Source organism: Necator americanus, chromosome X, assembly GCF_031761385.1.
Source record: "Necator americanus strain Aroian chromosome X, whole genome shotgun sequence".
NCBI classification, from domain to species: domain Eukaryota; kingdom Metazoa; phylum Nematoda; class Chromadorea; order Rhabditida; family Ancylostomatidae; genus Necator; species Necator americanus.
This window is the reverse complement of record NC_087376.1, coordinates 24939830-24960617: the sequence shown is the minus strand read 5'-3', so window position 1 is coordinate 24960617 and position 20788 is coordinate 24939830. Positions and strand designations below refer to the sequence as shown.

The 20788-nt window shown below is 43.0% G+C and overlaps 8 protein-coding genes across 13 annotated transcripts; 6 read left to right on the top strand and 2 right to left on the bottom strand.

Annotated features, from left to right (window-relative positions):
• Positions 1–588: 588 nt before the first annotated feature.
• RB195_025374 (uncharacterized protein) lies at positions 589–1053 on the bottom strand (the record flags this gene model as incomplete). The annotated part of the gene is made up of 1 exon (XM_064213487.1): positions 589–1053. One exon carries the CDS (start codon positions 1051–1053, stop codon positions 589–591), a length of 465 nt encoding a protein of 154 aa, XP_064069368.1.
• Positions 1054–1427: 374 nt separating this feature from the next.
• RB195_025373 (uncharacterized protein) lies at positions 1428–3826 on the top strand (the record flags this gene model as incomplete). 2 transcript variants are annotated; one of them, XM_064213486.1, is made up of 4 exons in its annotated part: positions 1428–1528; positions 1775–2482; positions 2567–2845; positions 2902–3826. In XM_064213486.1, the coding sequence occupies 4 exons, from the start codon at positions 1428–1430 to the stop codon at positions 3824–3826; spliced, it is 2013 nt and encodes a 670-aa protein (XP_064069366.1). The 2 variants fall into 2 exon arrangements, with proteins under 2 accessions (XP_064069366.1, XP_064069367.1); XM_064213485.1 differs by lacking the exon at positions 1428–1528 and having other exon boundaries at positions 1968–2482; positions 2525–2845.
• Positions 3827–3902: 76 nt separating this feature from the next.
• Positions 3903–4493, top strand: RB195_025372 (uncharacterized protein; the record flags this gene model as incomplete). The annotated part of the gene is made up of 1 exon (XM_064213484.1): positions 3903–4493. One exon carries the CDS (start codon positions 3903–3905, stop codon positions 4491–4493), a length of 591 nt encoding a protein of 196 aa, XP_064069365.1.
• A 261-nt stretch (positions 4494–4754) lies between these two features.
• RB195_025371 (uncharacterized protein) lies at positions 4755–5686 on the top strand (the record flags this gene model as incomplete). Of its 2 annotated transcripts, XM_064213482.1 has the most annotated exons (3): positions 4755–4783; positions 5158–5235; positions 5332–5686. In XM_064213482.1, the coding sequence occupies 3 exons, from the start codon at positions 4755–4757 to the stop codon at positions 5684–5686; spliced, it is 462 nt and encodes a 153-aa protein (XP_064069363.1). The 2 variants fall into 2 exon arrangements, with proteins under 2 accessions (XP_064069363.1, XP_064069364.1); XM_064213483.1 differs by lacking the exon at positions 4755–4783 and having other exon boundaries at positions 5036–5235.
• A 22-nt stretch (positions 5687–5708) lies between these two features.
• RB195_025370 (uncharacterized protein) lies at positions 5709–6203 on the top strand (the record flags this gene model as incomplete). The annotated part of the gene is made up of 3 exons (XM_064213481.1): positions 5709–5935; positions 5999–6044; positions 6087–6203. The coding sequence occupies 3 exons, from the start codon at positions 5709–5711 to the stop codon at positions 6201–6203; spliced, it is 390 nt and encodes a 129-aa protein (XP_064069362.1).
• A 477-nt stretch (positions 6204–6680) lies between these two features.
• RB195_025369 (uncharacterized protein) lies at positions 6681–7560 on the top strand (the record flags this gene model as incomplete). 2 transcript variants are annotated; one of them, XM_064213479.1, is made up of 3 exons in its annotated part: positions 6681–6840; positions 6924–7271; positions 7391–7560. In XM_064213479.1, 3 exons carry the CDS (start codon positions 6681–6683, stop codon positions 7558–7560), a joined length of 678 nt encoding a protein of 225 aa, XP_064069360.1. The 2 variants fall into 2 exon arrangements, with proteins under 2 accessions (XP_064069360.1, XP_064069361.1); XM_064213480.1 differs by lacking the exon at positions 7391–7560 and having other exon boundaries at positions 6924–7309.
• RB195_025368 (uncharacterized protein) lies at positions 7352–7681 on the top strand (the record flags this gene model as incomplete). The annotated part of the gene is made up of 1 exon (XM_064213478.1): positions 7352–7681. The coding sequence occupies one exon, from the start codon at positions 7352–7354 to the stop codon at positions 7679–7681; it is 330 nt and encodes a 109-aa protein (XP_064069359.1).
• Positions 7682–8940: 1259 nt separating this feature from the next.
• On the bottom strand, positions 8941–19003 carry RB195_025367 (uncharacterized protein; the record flags this gene model as incomplete). 3 transcript variants are annotated; one of them, XM_064213476.1, is made up of 11 exons in its annotated part: positions 8941–9013; positions 9424–9562; positions 9687–9759; positions 9815–9916; positions 10010–10069; positions 10333–10400; positions 12008–12134; positions 14877–14966; positions 15175–15292; positions 15418–15511; positions 18769–19003. In XM_064213476.1, 11 exons carry the CDS (start codon positions 19001–19003, stop codon positions 8941–8943), a joined length of 1179 nt encoding a protein of 392 aa, XP_064069357.1. The 3 variants fall into 3 exon arrangements, with proteins under 3 accessions (XP_064069357.1, XP_013302033.2, XP_064069358.1); XM_013446579.2 differs by lacking the exons at positions 15418–15511; positions 18769–19003 and adding exons at positions 15517–15526; positions 15815–15833; XM_064213477.1 differs by lacking the exon at positions 18769–19003 and adding an exon at positions 15815–15833.
• Positions 19004–20788: the final 1785 nt, after the last annotated feature.

Sequence of the window (20788 nt, the reverse complement as noted above, 5' to 3'; positions counted from 1 at the left end):
GCAATTACGTTTATGGAAATCGCACACTCTTCTTTTGTGTTGGCCACTTCTGCGATTGTATCGGTGGACCTTAAAGGCATCACCCCACGAATTTGAGATGGTGCAGATTTCAGGTGGAGTACTCCTATACGTGATGGGAGACTACGGAGAGGGAGGTGATTCCGTCCATTTCTTGCTAATTGCCGTAAAAAAACGGCCCGGAAGATGCGGCGCCACACAGGGCTGGCGCGCTCCAATCGAACCTCTTGTACAAAATGGTGCACCAAAACGAATGAAGCCGTATCTTCCGGGACGTTTTTTACGGCATTTAGAAAGAAATGGACGGAATCACCCCCTCTCCGTAGTCTCCCATCCTGTATACGAATACTCCACCTGAAATCTGCACCACCTCAGATTCGTGGGGTGATGCCTTTAACGGCCATGTGCCTGTGCTTTGTTCTAACTAGCGTGGTCCTCTCACCCAGTCATGATTATTGATTTCTTGACTTGTAAGACCACGAGTACCAGCATCAGCTGGGTTGTGTGAAGTATCAACATAGAAGAAACCTGAGGGAATGCCATCTGTTTTGAGTTGGTCCCGCAGCTTGTTTATTCTTTCGCGTTGATTTGCAACGAATATGGGTAGTTTTTTTTTGCTGATTTCAACCACCACAAAGCTTTTTCGCTATCTGAGACGATAGAAATTTGTCCGATATGTTCATACATATTGGATATTACTGATCTGCCAAGGCTTGTTGCCACGAGACTACCAACTAGTTCTAGTCTTGGTATAGTTTGCTGGCACTTTTTTGATGAAAGTTTTGTTTTTCCACTGATTAACGTAGAGACAGTGCCAGTAAAGGTACATTGAAGATATGCGCATGTTGCTATCGCCACATTGCTAGCGTCGGCGAATACCCACAGGCGCATTTTGCTACCTTGTTGAGAGATAGATCTGGGGACGGAGATTACTGCTTTATTGACGTTTTCGCAAAGTTTGTTCCATCGTTCACAGATGTATGGATCAAGGCCGCCTCTCCATTCTAGATCTTTGTGTTCAAACACTTCTCTCATTGCTTTAAGTTTGACTAGTAGAGGTCCAGCGAGTCCGATAGGATCATAAACCGAGTTTGTTTGACTCACGATCTCCTTTTTTTGTTAGTTGACTGACTGATCGGAAATGTGTCGTAACTCTGAAATTATCTCGGATTGTATTGTAGTCGACACGAAGAAATTTCAGGGTACCATTTTCCATTCTATCACGAATCGGTATTTGAGAGTTAACCTCATTTGAATTTGATATGTATTCCCTCAAATTCATACCGAATTTTGCGAGTAGCATCTTGGATTCTCGATATAGGGTATCAACGTATAGGTTTTTGCCATAACCTCCACAACGGTTTACCGCCTCATAGTGGCGTGGAGGTGACACTGGGCATCAAACTGCGATGCACAGCGGAGGTTCGTCCTCCGGCAGGGTCTCCCAAGCTGACAAGGAGTTCGACACATCCGACATTCCGATTTCTCGGAATCGGAAGCCTAGCCAAGAGTAAACCACTAGATTCACCACCGTCTTGGCAAAATGTCGCAAGGTGGTTCCCTGATCCATATAGGTTGGGCGACGACCTGTGGTGAAAGCTAAGCTCGCCGTGGCATGGCTGCTTAGTTTGGGGAAAAGTCTTTTTGCCACTCCAGCACATTCACTGCCTCAGTACCCTGCACACTAGGTCCTGCCGTCTCAGACGTCGGACGGTACGGCGACCGGTGAGAGGCGATCAAATCTCAGGTTGCTCAGGACGATATTGATTCTGGACCAAGGCGATATACGCACGACTCGCCATGGAGACTGTCTCAAACTGTGTACTTACAACGCGAGAACAGTTTCCACAGACGCTGACCTGCATGCCCTTCTCGGAGCTGCAGAGCGTATCAAATTTTACGTGATTGCTCTGCAGGAGACCAAGTGCAGAAGGAGCGACGTACGACAGATGAATGACGGTACACTCGTCATTCGTGGAGAGAAGGTTCCGTCGCGAAATGTAAGCGGTGTTGGTTTTGTTGTGCACCCATCTGTGGTCCATCTCGTCGATTCTCACGAGATCCTGTCACCTCGCCTGGCCATTCTTTGCCTCCGCCCTCTGCGCCAAAAACCCATCAGTATCATCAACTGCTACTCACCAACATCAGCAGACGATGAATCCGAATTGGAAGCGTTTTACGAGGAGCTGGAGGAAGTAGTCCGCAACGAGAAGCCCTTCTACAAATTCGTTGTCGGAGACTTCAACGCAAAACTAGGAAAGGCCACAGAAGAGGAATACAGGATTGGAAGTTTTGGACTAGGGGACCGGAATGAAAATGGCAATCGTCTCGCCGGGCTGTTGTCCGCCGCTCGCCTCTTTCATGGGAACTCTCTTTTCATGAAAAAAGATCATCGTCAGTGGACATGGGAATCGCCCAATGGCGCGACTCGTGCGGAGATCGACCACATATTCACCAACCGGAGGTAGTGTCTACTTGACGTCTCAGTAGTGCCATCCTTTTGTAGTGGTTCTGATCACCGTCTCCTCCGTGCGAAAATACGTCTTAGCCTCACGATGGAAAAGAACATCTGCTATCGGCAACGAAGGAGAAAAGAAGTCGTCTACGACGATTGCGTACTCGAGGACTCCTTGTCCCAAGGTGACTGGCACATCGAGGAGGACCCAAACGTGGACTACGAGATGCTGCTCAGAGGATTACGAGCCTGTGCTGAACGTGCCTCGAAGCCACGCACGACAAACTTGGATCGAACTTCGAAGACCACCAAGGAATTGTTGGAAAGAACAAAGGCTTTGAGGCTTGATCCGAATGCATCGCACATTGAGCGGTTATTAGCAAAACTAGCTGCAGAAAAGCGTTGCAGGAGGATCTTTTGAAGTACAGGCAGAAGAAGATTCTGGAAGCAGCACAAAGAAGAACGAGTCTAAAGAAGTGCCGCAGGGATCTCCGCGAATATAATATTCCGTTAGCAACCTTGCTGAGCGAAGACAGGACTCGCACGTCTTCTCATCGTGAGATGGAAATGATTACGGAGAGGTTCTACTCGAACCTTTTCCGTTCATCAACACCTGTGTCAAGCCCAATCATCCCCACTGGCGAAGCTCGACCACGGATTCTTCCTTCGGAAGTACGAGTCGCTATCAAGAGCATGAAACCTGGCACAACCCCCGGACCTGATTTTATATCAGCAGACTTTCTTCGGGCTGGTGGCCATCCGCTTCATGTAATCTTAGCAGCGCACATGACATCCTATCTTCAGAAAGAAAGGATTCCAGAACAGTGGAAGACCTCGCGAACCGTTCTTATCCATAAGAAAGGTGACCGAGAGGACCTTCGGAACTACCGTCCGATATGCTTGCTGAGCGTGTTATACAAAGTATTCACCAAGATCATCCTTACGCGCATATCTAGGACGCTGGATGAAGCCCAGCCCCAAGAACAAGCTGGATTCCGCCAGGGATTCACCTGCTTGGACCACATCCAAACCGTGTCGAGGGTCATAGAGGTTTGCCGGGATTACCGCCTGCCCCTTGTTCTAACCTTCGTCGAATATGAGAAAGGTTTTGACAGCGTAGAAACGAATGCAATACTGTCAGCGCTGGTCGATCAAGGTGTGGACACGTCGTATGTGAGGACATTAGCCAATTGCTACGATCGATGCACGACTAGGATAGAGCTTTTCCACCGCCCTCTCACCATACCCATTGGAAAGGGGGTACGACAAGGCGATACTATATCGCCTGTTCACGGCTGTATTGCAATGGATAATGAAATCACTATCCTGGGAAGAAAGGGGCATACGTGTTGATGGAAGATTTCTTTCGAACCTTCGTTTCGCGGACGACATCGTTCTCTTTTCGAGCAGTACCAATGAAGCAGAAACGATGCTCAACGAATTGAACGAAGCAGGGAAGAGAATAGGACTACGAATAAACCTAAAGAAGACACAGTTCATGAAGAACGCCCACTGCGAGAACGGAGGAGTACAACTTGAAGGCTCCCAAATCGTGGAAACTCCATCATGCGTATACCTCGGACGTTCTATGAACATAGAAAACGACTTGAAGGAAGAACTGTATAGAAGACTGAGAGCAGCATGGGCAGCATTTGCAGCAGTCAGGGAAGCTACGCACCAACTGACGGACCAAGATCTTCGTGCCCATCTGTTCGACTCGACAGTCCTTCCAGCGCTCTGTTACGCAGCGGAGACGTGGGCAGACACCGCGGCCACGTCTAGAAAGCTACTTACTACCCACAGAGCGCTTGAGAAATGTCTCCTGAAGTCTAACCGGCGCACACAACACCTAGCCGGTCTTCGTAGCTCCGACTTAAGAGGAATGTCCCGTCTTCGCGACCCAGCGGAATATGTATCGAAGGCAAAACATAGATGGGCCAGTCACATCATGAGAAGAATCGACGATAGATGGACTAAAAGAACGCTAGAGTGGATCCCAAGTGACGCTAAACGCCACTGAGGGAGACCACCAACAAGATGGGGTGACGTGTTCGCTACACTGATGGACCAGGTGAGAGCTCAGCTGGATACGGCGCAAGGACCTCGTCAACGTCACTCACGAAGCTTGAGAACATCTTGGATGACAATGGCGAGGGAACGAAACGAGTGGAAGAGTTGCTGGGGCCCGCACGTCCAGTGAAGGCGGGCCATCTAAGTATCTAAGTAAGTAAGTTTATAATTGGGCTGTGACTTATACTCACGTTCATGAACTTCATTTGTGATGTCTCCTTGTACAGTGAAAGCCGTATGGTAAGTACCTTGCAGCATATTATTACATAGTGAGTGTCAGGGACCGCGTATATGAATCGGATTGGTACCTGCAAGTAGTGGTCGTGCTTTTACTAGACGCAACCATGCACTTGAGTATACGCGTTCGGATCACACCAGCGATAAAACCTGCACTGTTAAATGGCAAAAGCTTCCCATACACTGCAGAAAGGGGATGTCGTCCAGCACCACGCAAACGCTCATACCCTGAAAAGTCGAATGCTAGAGGGAAACATGGAATCTTCGACAACAAATATTCGTCCCGTAACACTTAACTCCCGGTCACTGTCAAGTGAACAACAACAACCTGCCCTATCCAGAATTCTGCAACATCTGCACCGTTTGCTGTATTGCAGGAAACACGCATCAGGGATCGCCCTCTCATCAGTAACGACGATTACACCATCTGCTGCGGCGACAGTGATGAAAGGAAAGTAAGACTATGCGCTATAGCTGTTAAAAACCATCACAACAACCTGGTGGAGAAGTTTGGTTCAACGTCGTCAATATGCGCCTTTGTGCGATTGCAGTGGACTCAAACTCTGTATCGTACGTGCCCACACCCTTACGGAGACCGCTGAGTACCACAATAAGGACGCATTCTATGATGAACTCATTATGTTGATATCCAAGATACCACTCCAGCAGGCGGTAACTGTCGGAATTGATGCGGATGCAAAGATGGGACTTGAACCACAATCCGATGTGCTTCAAAAATGGTTCTATCCCATGAAGCAAACATCCGACATCGCAAATCGTCTGATAGACGAACCTTATCACTGCATCCATGTTCAAAAGGAATCAACGATGCCATTGACTTACGTGGCAAGCAACAACCCCATTAACGCCAGAAGAGCAGCAAAAGTAGAAGATGCCGACTCTTGAGCTTCAGCTCGATTAGATTCTCATGAAGAACATCCCTTTGTCAGATATCCGAGAATTTACAGCTTTCTGGGACGTTCGATTCCAACCACCGTCTTGTTCATCTCAGCTTTATAGTACGGTTCCAAAAAAGGTGTTGGTGAGCTCAACATCAACCGAAGCTCGACTTGACAGGTTTGAAAAACGAGGAATGCAGAAGGAAATTTCACCAGCGAGTGATCAACATTGGATTATGGACCAGGAAGAGATTGGGTAACGCTGACCCTTTCACTTGATACATTCAGGAGGCTGTAAAGAAAACATTTCCGGTTTTAGCGCCAAGGAAGAAATTCGCCTGTGCATTAACAAGGACAATATCCAAGTACAATTCTGTATGTGTGGCCAGCCCTATTTGTGACTTCAGCGAGAAGAAGCGCCGCGTCGTCAGTTAAAACGCGAATGGACTTCACGAGCGAAGGAGCTTGAGGACAAGGACAAGGATCCGAGAAAAGCCTTTGCTCTGCTAAGGCAGTATAGATGAGCAGATGCAGAAGTAGATCAAGATGAAGAAGTGTTCGCCTGCCCGGAACCCTGACAACGGAGTCGCAGTCCGGGAGGCAACCGTACCCATCTGGAGGGAAGATTTCGACATTTTGCTAAAACGACAAGCAGTTGAACTCGTGCACGCCCAAAGACAAAGACAAAGAGGTACACTGAATCCCTCCGACAGACATTCACCGCTGGCAAAGAGCTGCGGTGAATGTCTGTCGGAGTCGGAGGTTCTGATCTGTATTCAAAAAATGAAGGATGGAAAACTGTCGAGGACAATGGAATTAGCGCAGAAATGCTGAAATCCCTTCCTCCTTCGGAGATTCGTGAGATGACGAAGATCATCCGTTCAATATGCTTTAACGAAAGGATACCTGACTCGTGGAGGAACGCTATTATAATTCTTCTCCACAAGAAACTATTCGTCACCAAACCCACGAATTACCGAGTAATATAATAGCTACACGTAATGTACAAGGTTCTAGAGCGGAACATCCTCGACCGACTAATCCGACAGCGCAAAGAAGCCATCCGTGACGAGCAAGGTGGCTTTCGCCTTGGTCCATGGACGCCTGGTCAGATGTTTATTGTGAGGAGACTGATTGAAGCAGTATTCAAAGACACTACAGGTAGCTTTTTGGACTTCGAAGCCGCATTCAACACTTCTTACAGAGGTCATTTTCTCAATGCGCTTCGCGCTGATGTAGTTTAGGAAAATTCGTACGCCTAATGAACGACATGAATAGAAGGACAATTGCCGCAGTTCGAACACCAGCTGGATGTACTACACCGTTCGAAGTGGAAACTGGAGTGAGACAAGGAGGCGTGGCGGGACCCTTCTGTCCAACTTTTACCGTCGATGGTTTAATGCGAAGAACAACTGAGCAGTGTCCCGTTGATGTCATCTTAGCACCGTCTCCACGTGTCTTGGTGGACGTCGAGTACACCGACAATGTAGTAATATTCGCTTCTAGCAGCGCGAAGTTACAACATGTTGTTAACATTGTATCGAAATTAGCGGCCTACAGACTACGACTCCGCCTGATAAATGCAAGCAGATGTGGGTCGAGACCCTCAATGGGAATCAGGATGGACTGACGACCTATCGAAGTCGTGGATGAATTCTGTTATTTGGGCTGAATGCTGAAAAACGATGGCAGCTACGAGAGAGATATTCAGCAAAGATGTGCTGCAGCTTATTCGGCATTCAACGCATTGACCAAGTGGCTGTGGTCGAACCCCATCACCAGCAAAGTGAAACACCGAATCTACCTACCCGCAGTTCACCCTATCAAGATGTACGGACTGGAGGCTTGGGCGGCGCCGTTGACAGCGATCGAAGAGCTTGACTGTATGGAGAGAGAGCTGTTTAGAGGACTGTTAGGCTTTTGGTTGATGGTTTGCCATAACGAAGATCTTTACTCGGAAGTGGATACGGTGTACCGGTGGATGACACGTGAAAAACTTTAACATCTTACCCGGCTGTCTGAAGTAGTCACAGACGACCGTCTCAGCCTTTTTTTTTTGGTCACGTTATGATGAAAACGTCTAATCGTCTTGTTCAAATTGTTCTGAGGATGTTTCCAGATCCTGATTTTAAGAAGCCCCCTGATCGTGAAAGGAAGTTCTGAAAGGAGGTAGTGAAGGAACATCTGAGGACACTTGGCGTAGATAGTCACTTCACTAGATATGAAAAATTCCGCCTCTTTTGGAATAGCGACAGATAGGTAGATTCTATGCGAGCTCTAGCTGAAGATCGAACACGATGGGCCCGGATATGTTGAAGGACGACACAACCCAGTGCAGATACGAATAGCAGCGTTAGGTCGTAACATGTGCTTGCCGATTAAGTCAAGTAAGTCAACAGTGAGTGTGACTTTTCACATGATCGAACGACATTTCACAAGATCGACGGAAGTCAAAGCAAACATCCTACTTTCTCGCCTTCATATTTGATTTAATTTCGGCGGTTTTACTTCTCCCCTCTGTTATTCAATCACTTTTCCTGTCATTCTAAGAAGTACAGCGCCTTTTTCCGTCATTTTCCTCAAGCAATCTCCATTTACAAACGAATTTATCATGGTGGACGAAATCCTCCCATCGCTGCTGTAGGCACACACATCGGGCGTTGCTAGTATGTTTGGATCCCCTTGAGTGTCTCCCCATCCGGTAAAATTGGAGTTATGAGCAGTCCAATGTTATGCACTTCATAAATTTGTAGAGATTCATATCGTACACTACGTAGGTGTAGTTCAATAACATGACCAGAGATGCTACTAGCAATTATTCAGCTGTAGAGTCCAAACGACTTGACTTGTCTCATTGTACGCAAAAGTCGACGAAATTGCAGAAAATCACAAATCAAGCCATTTTGAGCTGCCTGCATCATACCAACAAAACTCATTTGACGAGCAGAACAATTAACTGTTTACTTAAACAGAAAACAATACGGAAAACATTACCTTTTTCAATCTACTCACAAAAAAAAAAACGTTAACGTTTCCAACATAAATATGAACGGCATGGATACTTACGAAGTATGAACATATATCTACACAATCCACTCGCATACTTCCAACAAATATCACTTAGACATTTCCTATATTAGCATCAGAAAGAAAGCATTCAAGTGATGAAAAGAGGAGAAAAAACGATGTGAACACAAGCACTTGGTAGAGTGAAGATTTGGCGCTTGATAACTCGGCTAACAAGAACAAAATATCAGATTACTAAAATACTTCTTCACCATCACCACAGTCAACTGCTGCATAGGGATTGGGTACAGTACTATTCGTTGGAGGTCTAAAATTAGTGAGTCTTGCAGAGAAGCGTTCGTTTACTTATATCTATTTTATTTATTTACATATTTAGTGTACCACAAAACGTGTCTACGGCGTGTTTAGGTTTCCTACATCATCCTACCTAGAATACGAAAAGACGTCTATGAAGGGTACTTCGATTTTTGCATTGTTTTCATCATTGCTATGGGTTTAACCACTGAACCTATCAATCAAAAACGAAAATAGTTTAAAAAGAAATATCACTAAGGATAAGGCGAACAATAAGCTTCATGTACCAGTATGAATTCTATGATACCCCCTACAATCTAGAAATGAAATGTTCCAAAGAAGCTAAGATTTGTGAAATATCTTTCTTGTCATTCACTTTCTTGTAGTTTAGAACGAAAAAAAAAACATGTGACGGCTACCCACTTGAGCTCGCGAACAGGAAGGAAACGCGTACGCTTCTGGTTTGTTTCCATAACAGAGACAATCTCATTGGCAGTCACAGTGCCAGGAACAGCAGGGGAAGGAGGAGCAGTTGTAGTTCCATTAGAATGTAATTTGTTACCTAAAATGAGAAAAAAAATTAATGCAACACAGATACATCCTAAGAGCTGTACAACAAAACCAATCAAAGACAAAAGACTCGAATAGTCCAGAAGTATGAAATGTAAATGGCGATATAAGTTCACCTTTGTCGAACTTGCCACCTTCACCACGAACTCTTGCAAGTGCATGCTGATGTCGTGATTCGTGCAGGTACTTCTAGAATGGACATATCATTTTTTATAAGACATCAAAAGGGTTTGTAAAATTTGACTTGTCTTTTCTTTGGCAACCGTCCTTCTGCTTCCAATTTCTGTCTCGCCGCTCTTCTTTTAAGGATACGATGATACTGTCGCGCATTTACATAAAGTGGCTCCTAAAAATATCCCAATATGACACTACCAGAAAATATCCTGCATGAATCTGATTTGGAAGCCACAGCAAGAACAATGAATAGTGAAAACGTTACCTCTTCCTTTGTTAGTGGTGCTGAAACTACCATGAACGTTGCCTCGCTAGAGATCTCATCCTAAAATAAAAAAAAGTCAGGGTCGTAGTAATTATTGTTGCTGTTATAAAGCTGAGAACAGGGTTTGCAGTCGCAAAACGGTGGTGGCTCTTTCTGACGTCTCCACGATTTCCTGACCATCAACCACGCTGTCGCCCTCCAGAAAGCACTATTGATAATTTTTGAATCGGTGAAGACGAGGATCAGTAAATCCGTAGCGACCAAAGTGCCGCTCGCGTGGCTGCAAACTCTTCTAGCGCCCTAATGAAACGTAAAATACTCACATCATCTGCAATTTGAATCAAAGGGGCGGAATTATGTGGCATATTCTGTTTTGAACAAGAAGTTGACGCTAAAGTTTACATATTAGAGCTATAATTTTTTTAAACCAAGTCTTAAAAGAAGAAAACCTTATAAAGTGATCAATACAAACACGAAAGGTAAGAGAGGTAAAAAAGCCCTCTTTCTAACTTAACCTTCTTCGCCCTATCTTGTGCATAAACCTTACACACGAAAACTAACGTTTCACAATGAAAACAATTTGGTGCAACAAAATACCCTATAAGTAGTAGAGAACAATACTTGACGTAGCGAAGAAATCCTTTGCATAACATAACGAGAATAAATCGAAGTAAATTCAAATTTCACAAATCCTGCTAGGAGCAAAGAAAAGAGAGGAGTTTAACCCGCATCAAATCCACAGCGGCCAACAGTGGAGCTCCCGGTCGTATTTGCATGCCGAGCAATGCCTATATTCTGAGTTACGAATAGAGAACTGAAAAATTGTAGGAGAAGAAGATAAAAGGTTCATCCGCCCACGCGATTGATGATGTTTCCCTCCACAGTCGAGTCAAAACGACACGAAGCGCGGTGCAGTTGCGTAAACGGCAGCGTTCTAAGCGGCGCGAAGGCGCCGGCGATTGGTATCGACCTGGGACCATCGCCACCTTCACTCGGACTGTAGGGATGAGTGGAGCAAACAAGTGTTCTACCTCGACCGCAACCGCTGGCTCCATTCTCCGCTTTCACAATTGCACCGAGCTTCAGGTCGTTTAGACGCGACTATAAAAACTGATCGGCTTCTCAGCGCAACTGCCGCACTGTTCAAAAACAGTTCTTTGGGTAATGATACAGCAATGATATCTAAATATCCATTTGTTTACTCGGGACTGAAACTTCTCCAGGATCACTAAAAGTTGCGCCCAATGAAATGTTCAATTCAGCGCACAGTGAGCAAACATACGAGATTAAGAAGTTGTCTACAAAAACACAATATTTCCCAGAATCAGCGTTAAACGAAAGCCTTGAAATAGTTAAGAAATCGCTGAACTTGATGGAGAGAAATGTTATCTAATCATACTATACATTACTTATACATTACTATCCGCTTATCTCAATACTGTGGGGAAAAATGAATAGGTTTTATTACGATTTTTTAAAGAAAGGGAACTGGTCTACAAATTTTACAGCGAAAAGGCGTTCTTCGTGGTGTTCTACGAATAGCAAGCTAGTGTAGCGAACGAAACACATTATTTGTCCTTAAAAGTTGGCAAAAGAAGAAGACAAAAACATAAGAAAGAAACGTGGAAGTCTGACATAGTCTCGAACTCGTGATACCTCGTAGGATTTAGGTAAAATTGGAGCACATGAAAAACAGTAGGGAACGAACTGTATATCCACACTGTAAGTCGAAAAGAAAAAGTTGAACTTCTGAAGTGATCGCCGGTCAATATGTAGCCACAGATTGAAGAAATTATATACAAAGTTTGACTCTGTCTACATAATCGAAGGGGACAATCTGAGTAATTCTACACGACGCTACGGATACTGTAACCATTGTTTCTAAAATACGGCGGCAACGCAACTTCTTCAAACCTAGTGGTAGTTAAATGCATATCCTCATCAAATTGATGAAAATGATCCACATTTTTCAAAATTGTAATCTCTGAAAATGACCACCTGCATACACTACACTTTGGGGTGTAGAAGATGAACTTGACACGTTGCTTTGGACCGTAACAAAAGAACTGGAATCTGCTAATGTCAGGAACTGCATTGTAGGAATGGTGTTCAACGCCTGAGTAATCTGAAACCGACGCTTATGGGCTTAGTTTAATTTAAAAAATCAGCTAATATGTCTGAGAATAAAATTAGTTGCACAGCTCCTACTGCATCAAATAATGGATATTGGTGAGGAAAGAAAAGATTGACAGTCAACTGAGAGCAGCAGCAGCATTTGCATATTAATTTCTCTATCAGGGGCAGGATTTCTTCTAGGTTTTCTTCAGGAAACCATCACAGGAAAGAATTTCCTTTGTGGTAACTAAGCAAGAATATATCTCGAACATAAGTAGAAGCCAATACGGAGGTAAAACCAATAATTATCAATACGGCAACAAAAACTGATTTACTGCAAATGCACTTATCTGTGCCTAAGAGAAACTAAGAGTCCCAGTCTCCATTCATGGGTCTTTTTAAACTTTATGCGTAGTAATATGGTAGAACGACACAAAAATATCACTATCCACGACCAATCAATACCCTATAGTTCTCTCAACCGAGATTGAAATGAATGGTCAGATTGAATCAATCCATAGGTGCGATAGGGAGGAGCTCCTCGCATAAAGCTAAAAGCTCAAAAATTGAATGTAAAGTAATAAAACGGGAGAACCTGGGGTTTGAAGCGTTACTATTGCGCCAAATATTGATATTTCATTGTATTTTGACCGAACCGAATACAAAAAAAAACCTGCCTGATCAACTACGATGGAAATTGGCTAACATGTAAAGGCAACCTCATATCACCGCGACTCTAACTAACTAAAAAGTACAATATATTCGTATTCACTACATATAACTACAGCACTGCATGTTCGCAAAAACATAACAATTCAAACTCGGTTTGCTCGTTACAAACAAACCGAGATTTATCTGTTATGTTTTCGAACATTAAAGGCATCACTCCACGAATCTGGGGTGGTACGAATTTCAGGTGGAGTATTCGTATACGGGATGGGAGACTATGGAGAGGGGGGTGATTCTGTTCATTTCTTCCTAATTGACGTAAAAAAAGGCTCGGAAGATACGGCTTAATGCGTTCTGGCGCACTATTTTCTACAAGGAGTTCGATTGGAGCGCGCCAGCCTTGTGCGGCGCCCCATCTTCCGGGCCGTTTTTTCAAACGGGAATTAGGAAGAAATGGACGGAATCACCGTCTTCTCCATAATCTACTATACCTTATAAGTATACGAATACTCCATCCGTATAAGAATACTCCATCTGAAATCTGAACCACCTCAGATTCGTGGGGTGATGCCTTTAACATGTTTAAGCGTTCTTTAATAGTATTTCATTAATACGTCGGAAGCTTTCATTCATATTCAACATTCCGATGACCTGAAAGTCAGGCTATTCTTTTGAAGGCGCCACTGTTGTGCACAATTTATAAGAAATTACAGCATTGGCGTCGATGACATTAGTGGAAATAGTACAACTCTGGGTGTCCTGTGGAAAACTTGTAAAGAGGAAGAGAACAAACCTAAGAAAAAGAAGCTGACCCCTATGCTATTTTTTGTATGTTTCTTCAGCCCGGTTTTTTAACCATTTAAAAAGAATCCATATCAGTGAGAAAAATTAGAACGACCTCGTATTCATATCTTGAACTCGTATCTTTTCCAATTCTTAAATCAAATGATCGAGATCGGAAAAATGATTAAAACAACAGCTACGTGTATATGTGCTCCAAACGGCCGTCTTCAATTCGACTGGAAGAGAAGGAAGGCAGGAATCAATCGAGCTTGAGCACAAATATCAGCTAAAGAGAAATACACACTATGAGTAGAAATAATGCAAGAGCGCAGTCCCAGAAATAAGTACTTATTTACTTATTTCCGACTGCTGCCTAAAGAAACAATTTTTAAGAATCTGCGGCGATTATTGAGCTTCTTAGGAGCTATCATAAGCAAAAACTCGTGTCATTTATCTAATTTCCTATAAGGAAAGCGCTGATGAATATATAAAAAAAAAGCTTAGCAAGTTGCGTGTTTGAGTCAAGAAGCATCTAACAAGAGGAAATCACCTCACTTCACAAGATGCAGCATGAGAACAAATTTGGAATCTGGGATCGCCGAAAGTGAAGCTATTTCGCAGCGGTGTGCAAAACTTTCGAACTCTTGGATTTGTGCCAAAAATCAAGAAATGCACGGCATGCAGGAATATCTCTCAAAACACAGGACCGCACTGCCTTCTTAACGTTTCTATTCTGTACTGTCGGTCACCTCAGACGGTCAAGTAGCACCGGCAGCAAGTTGTCTTTGATTCCAAGATACACTATGCATTTTTCACTTCCAACTTCAAAAAAGTCCTAAATACACTTTAATTCTCACTGATGGGAAGATAAGACACTTTTTTCCCGATCCATAGCACTCATCTCCAACCTTTCAGGCTTTGATGAAGGCGAATATTACGACACATTAACCAGTAACACGAATCCTGATAACCTAACGCGCGGTTCAAGAGAAAGGCTACATTTACTAAACGGCCATCCTGTCGAAATACATTAAAGTCTAATATGGTCTAGTACGCCACGTATTAACCAAATGCCATCAATTTGCATAAAAGAACAAGTAAGAGTATGAAAAGAAACGCTTTTAGAAACAATAAGCAAGTTTGGCGTTTTTATGCTTACAAGGACATGAAAAACAAATGGTTGGAATTCAAAAAAATACTTGAAAAGCAAAAAAAGAACAGGAAATAATAGCACGACAAGTCCAGAGAGTACACAGCAGCTTTTGATCTATGTCACGAATGTAATCTAACAAGAACATACCTGGACATCAGCGAGGGACGTTCCAGGAGGAAGCTGGAGGTAGAACTGTCGATGTTTCCCATCGCCAAGGTCTTGAATGACTTGAAACGTCTGCAAAGAAGGAATAATACCGAAAAAGCAGAAGAAAACGTGCGTAGACAGGAAGATTTTGACCAGTCAATAGATAGTCAAAACTAGAAAAGCCGGGAGACGAAGGTCATAAAGCACTAAATAGCGATAGTTTTGAATACCTCAATGTTAAGAAAACAGAAGATCATCAACTAATACACTAGAAAAGAACGAAATGTGAGAAACATGCCTGGGCGCACTCCGACTTCGGATCACATAAGTGCTGATGGTCAACCACATGCTTCCCTTGATCTGCTTTCAAAAACCGAGCCGGCAAACTGTTCCTTTGACTTTTGTCGACAACGCTCCTTCGAAATACAACAATCAAGAAGACGAGATGATGACAGTATAGGGAACAATGTTGTAAGTGTAAGTAAGGTTCTAGGTGAACTCAAAACTTGTGGAACTTTTGTAAATTCGACAGCAAACTGACTTTACAACTGGTACGAACTGAAATTGGAGTACACTGTGAAATACAGGAATGCCACCGGAATCCCTTATGAATCTTTGGCGATTCTCCAATTCCACTTACATGTTATTGGCTGGTCGAGTCGATGGCCGGGGGTGATTGGCGGGGCCGTTGCCGACACCCAATCATAATCGATGTCAGCACCACGCCCCGCGTTGGTGCCGAGCCAAAACCCGTTAACTGCACAGTTTCACAAAAAAGCAACATGTTTTCCAGGTCTTCTGTAAATTCTTGGAAAGTTTGGGTTAGGAGACTGGAAACTGGCCCGAATCCCCCCAAAATCATTCCTAAAAGTCCACAATTCGTAAAGAAACAATGCAACGAACTTTTAAAGGGGTGGTCCTGGAACGGGGATCTGTACCTCGTAGTGCCATGGCCATGGCGAAGTCGCTCCCTTCTCTCTTCAAAGTTCTGCTTGGTAGTGTATGGAGCTCACCCACTGGAGTGAAAGAACCGCACTTATTTCGGCCAGTTATTCTCTTACTGTCAACACCACTTGCAGAGGTTACTAAACAGTTATTATCATCAGTTCAAGATTATTTACCCCGCGATTGATTTCTTGGCACTAACGGACTTTATTGTCCCCAATCTATCAAAATCCAGACAAAATACCTCCGTTTCCTGCGTTATTTTCCTCGTGCACTGTTGACGCCGTCAACTTACTATTGATTACCTCTACAACTGCAGTGGAAAAGATAGACAAAAAGCACGCTTTCGTGTGCTTACATGACAGAAACATCTTTTTCGCCGGGAACTTCTGTCTTTCGGGGAGAGCTTTGGATGGGTTGGGTTACTGGATTATTTCGACTACAGTGGTGCGAGAAAGCGGAATTACTATTGCCTTATCGATTGCTTGTGTCACAAGAACTACATCAGCGAAGTGCTGTTGGATAATGTCAGTAGTCTCTGAATACTTACTGTATCGTTGAGAACGTTCTCCTTATCCTTATTTCCTTCAGAGAATGCTTTTCAGTTTCTCTGAAGGAGAAGTTTGGAAATCTCTCATTCCTAGTAAGGTGACAATAAGGTGAAAGTTTCTTGCCGTCTATGCCGCGAATCCGCGCTATTTGTACACAAAACCTCAGCAACAGATAGATTTTTGAGAATCAACTTCGCAGCAACTTTATCTGGATACTGTCCTTCTAGAGAAAAACTTTTGTATCGCAAAGACAAACTGCACCACTGCAGTGGCTTTTAATATGGGATGCCATTGTGATATCGTATGGTCAAGTACGACTTACGCAGACCAACCAAATCGGTTTCTTAGATCTCTTTTCAGATAGCATTTTCAAAGGCAACTGTACTAAGAAGTAGAGTATTAAATATAGGATATAGTCTCACATCCATAGCTATAGCAGGAGGAATCGAAGAGCAGACATTTTGTAAAGGTGATAACTGAAAAGAAAAAGGGTGACTTATTTTAGTGGTGGATACCCCATCATCACAATGAAACACCCTATAACTACATGATACTGTATATCAACACATATCTCCCTTAGGATAGAGGATGCGAATGAATTCATCCATGAATTCAAGTGCGTGCATGGATGATCACAATCGCTGTGCTGCAGGATCTGGTTGGGAAAGAGACAAGACTTGAAGGCATCACTCTACGAATCTGAGGTGTTACGGATTTCAGGTGGATTATTCGTATACGGCATAGTAGATTATGGGGAGGAGAGTGATTCCGTCCATTTCTTCCTAATTGCCGTAAAAAACGGCCCGGAAGATACGGCTTCGGGCATTCTGGCGCACTTTTTTCTACAAGGAGTTCGGCTGGAGCGCGCCAACCTTGTGCGGCGCCGCATCTTACGGGCCGTTTTTTAAACGGGAATTAGGAAGAAATGGACGGAATCACCGTCTTCTCCATAATCTACTATCCCTTATAAGAATACTCCACCTAAAATCTGCACCACCTCGGATTCGTGGGGTGATGCCTTTAACCTTCGTTTTTGTCGTCCAATCTCGAGATCGATGATAGAATATGAGAAGGAAAAAATGTTGCTTGAACAGTTAAGAAGTTGGAAGGCTATGCTTTGCATTCGATGGACTCAGCATCGTCCACAAGTTTTTGAGGTAGAAAGAGCATTTCTCAGTATGTTCGCCAGCGTTTCAGCACACATCATTCGTTTCAAAAGTCCCTTGTACATTAAAAAAAAGGAGACACTTTCAACCAAACGACTCACTTCCTCCAAACGTGTACGTGCATTTCGAGTTAGGGCACCGTTGGGGGAGATAGATCAACACTATTCCTTTCGTTTCTACTAGCTTCTAATATCCTTTCTTTCGTGATCACTTGAGCTTCCTTGAGATTTCGAAAGAGGGTCACTGACATAAAGGCATCACCCAACGAATTTGGGGTGGTGCGGGTTTCAGGTGTTTTATGCCTATATGTAGTCGTAGATTGTGGAGAGAAGGGTGATTCCGCCCATTTCTTCCTAATTGCCGCAAAAAAACGGTTCGGGAGATGCGGTGCATGCACAAGGCTGGCGCGCTCCATTCGATCTTGTTGTAGAAAGTAGCGCGCCGGAACGCTCGAAGCCGTATCTGCCGGGCCGTGTTTTTACAGCAATTAGGAAGAAATGGACGGAATCACCCTTCTCTCCATAATCTACGGCTCCACAGACCCTCCCAAAAACGACCTCCTCATCTCGTTCCTACCAGTAAAGCTGCCCACACAGCAATCAAAATTTGGGTATAATAAAAAGAATTCAAAAAACAAATAAACGCCTAATAAATAAATTAAAATAATATGATATAATAAATAAATAATAAATTATTTTAAAAAAGTAATGCTACAAGTAAAACAAAATATATTGTAATACAGCGATATCAATAGAATAAATAATAACAAAAAATTATATAGTCATTTTAATTATACGTTCAAGATGCCGCATGACGTGTGCCAGGTGGAAGAAGATCAAGAATAATAATCGAGGTAGAAAAGCATTCAACCTCTCGATGGACTGATCTAGAGACGGTTAAAATATTGTTTGATTTTCTGTGGAATTTCTGTAATAATGTGTGTTCCAGGTAGCTCGAATGGAGATGTAGAAGAGTGCAGTGAGAAGACAACACAGAAGATGTTTATTGGACTTTACATATCTAATAAATCTAATAAATGCTTTCAATCTCCTATTTTCAGCAGTAAGCACCTCAAGCGGAGAGATTGCTCGATTCACGATTTCCTTGCCGTCTTCGTCTCACAGCGCAAGTCTGAGCAAAAATAATGTTAATAGCAAAAAAAAACATTGAATTTCAAAAAGCTCACAAACGGACTGGAAAAAGTGTTCGCAATGAAAGAAAAACCCTTACCAGTAGCGCGAAGAGCATAATCAAAACAAAAGATCCGAGTACTGCGATAAGCAGTGTATAGGATTGATCCGAGAGTGCAGCTTTCGTCGTCGTCGTCGTAGATAGAGAAGTGAACTATGCATGTCTCAATTTTTTTCTTTGCCAGCCACTCGGCTGAATGTCGTGGTTCGGAGTTAGTCTCAATAAAACGTATAAAGCTTTCCTCAGGAGAAAGGGCGCAAATATCGTGATACATCTGTAAATACTGCAATTAGTGTATAAATAGATCCAATACGTGATTATCATTAGGCGAGAACATTAAAAGACGTGTCAAGATAACGAAGAAAGACTAACTAGAAGGCAGTCAGATTGTCGAAGATGCTACCGGTAGGTCCCGACCCATACCACACTGGCTACTAATCAAAAATATCCTACAGGTATATTTGCTCGAATTAGTACGAGGTACGCTACTGCAAGAATTAGAAGTGTGCCAGTACATATGTAGACACATAATTTGAACAAAAGAGTGATCTCTCAATGTGTATGTGGCAACACAATTGTACTGTTTGACATTGATAAAGAGATGATCAAAAGTTCGATCCCCGCCGGGACTACTATTTTTACAAAACAAAAAAAAAACAGCTGGGAACGACAGAGAACACATTTAAAAACAATTTTCACACTATTTCCTATTATTTACAAACAATTTTACTCATCGACATTTGAAATGAGCGGTTGAGAGTTCGATCCCCGCCGGAATTTTTCCACTTCTGTAAAATGGAAAAGACAACTGACACCGACGCAGATCACATTCTAAAAGCATTTTCTCATTACTTTCAACATTCTACACACAATTTCACTCATTGACAGTGATTGCAAACGATGAATAGTTCGATCCCCGCCGGAATCTGGACTTTTGCAAAACCGAAAAAAATCACTGAGAAGAACACTTCACTGCCAGTTTTTTGAAATTGTATTCAGAACACGGCTTGCCACATATAAGTGTTATATAGAGGTTATTTTAGCGATTAGAACCAGGCCTTAATTGGAAATTACTGCTGGACAGATCGGATTTTGTTAGCTTGAAATAAACGTGAATAACGCACTAACGAAGAGACATAGGAAGATATAGGTGGCTGCGTTGTGTAGAGAAAGATTTGCGCTTTAAAGGTTAAGAAATCCTCTCCAAGGACTCTCTGGCTTTTTTGAAACCTAGTTGAGAAAAGTTGAGAAATTTGGCATTTTTCCCAACTTTTTCTCAACTAGCTTTTTCTGAGGATGAAAACCACTCATAAAAAAGTAGAAACAAATTATGATAGCAAAAAATTTCTCTCTACAACACTCTTCAAACCGAATTCCTCTTTATAATTTATGAGCTGAGTTATGGAAATTTGTTTGAAGTCATACAGATTTTGACGCGTTGCCGAAAATCTGAGGTTTCGCTCTTCTTCAATAGTGCCGTTGAAAAATTCGATCCCATACTTGGATAGAGCATCAACGAAAACTCTTAACTGCAAATTTTGGCGTCTGTAGGTGTTCTGGTTCTGTCAAAAGTTAGTTGAGAAAAACTCGAAAATTTGAGGCAAAAATTGGGATTTTTCTCAACTAGCTTTCAAAAAGACTAGGAAATCTAGAGGCACCAAACTTTGTAGAAATATAGAAGAAGTCTCTTTCTAAAGATCACAGCCAGCCTTACTGCATAAAATTCACTTCGAGCGTAAATATTCAGAAACTCGTGGAGCCCACTTTGCACTAATTTTAACCGTAATTGCGCCTGTAGATGTCTTTTTTTTTCGCTCAGTAGCAGCATTAAAGTTGCTTTTTTCGACTGAAAGTAAAGAATCCGTCACTGTCGGATGAGAAATGTGCTCTTTAAAGTCTTTTACGCTAAATGCAAAATAGCGCCTTTGGCAGGGATTGATTTACCTGACCATCACAATAATAAACGCGCGGCATCTCCTTCCTCTTGAGCCTTCCAATCAGAATAAACTGTAAGCATCAGCAGTTATTTCAACAGAGAATGTAATGGCCAATTCACAAA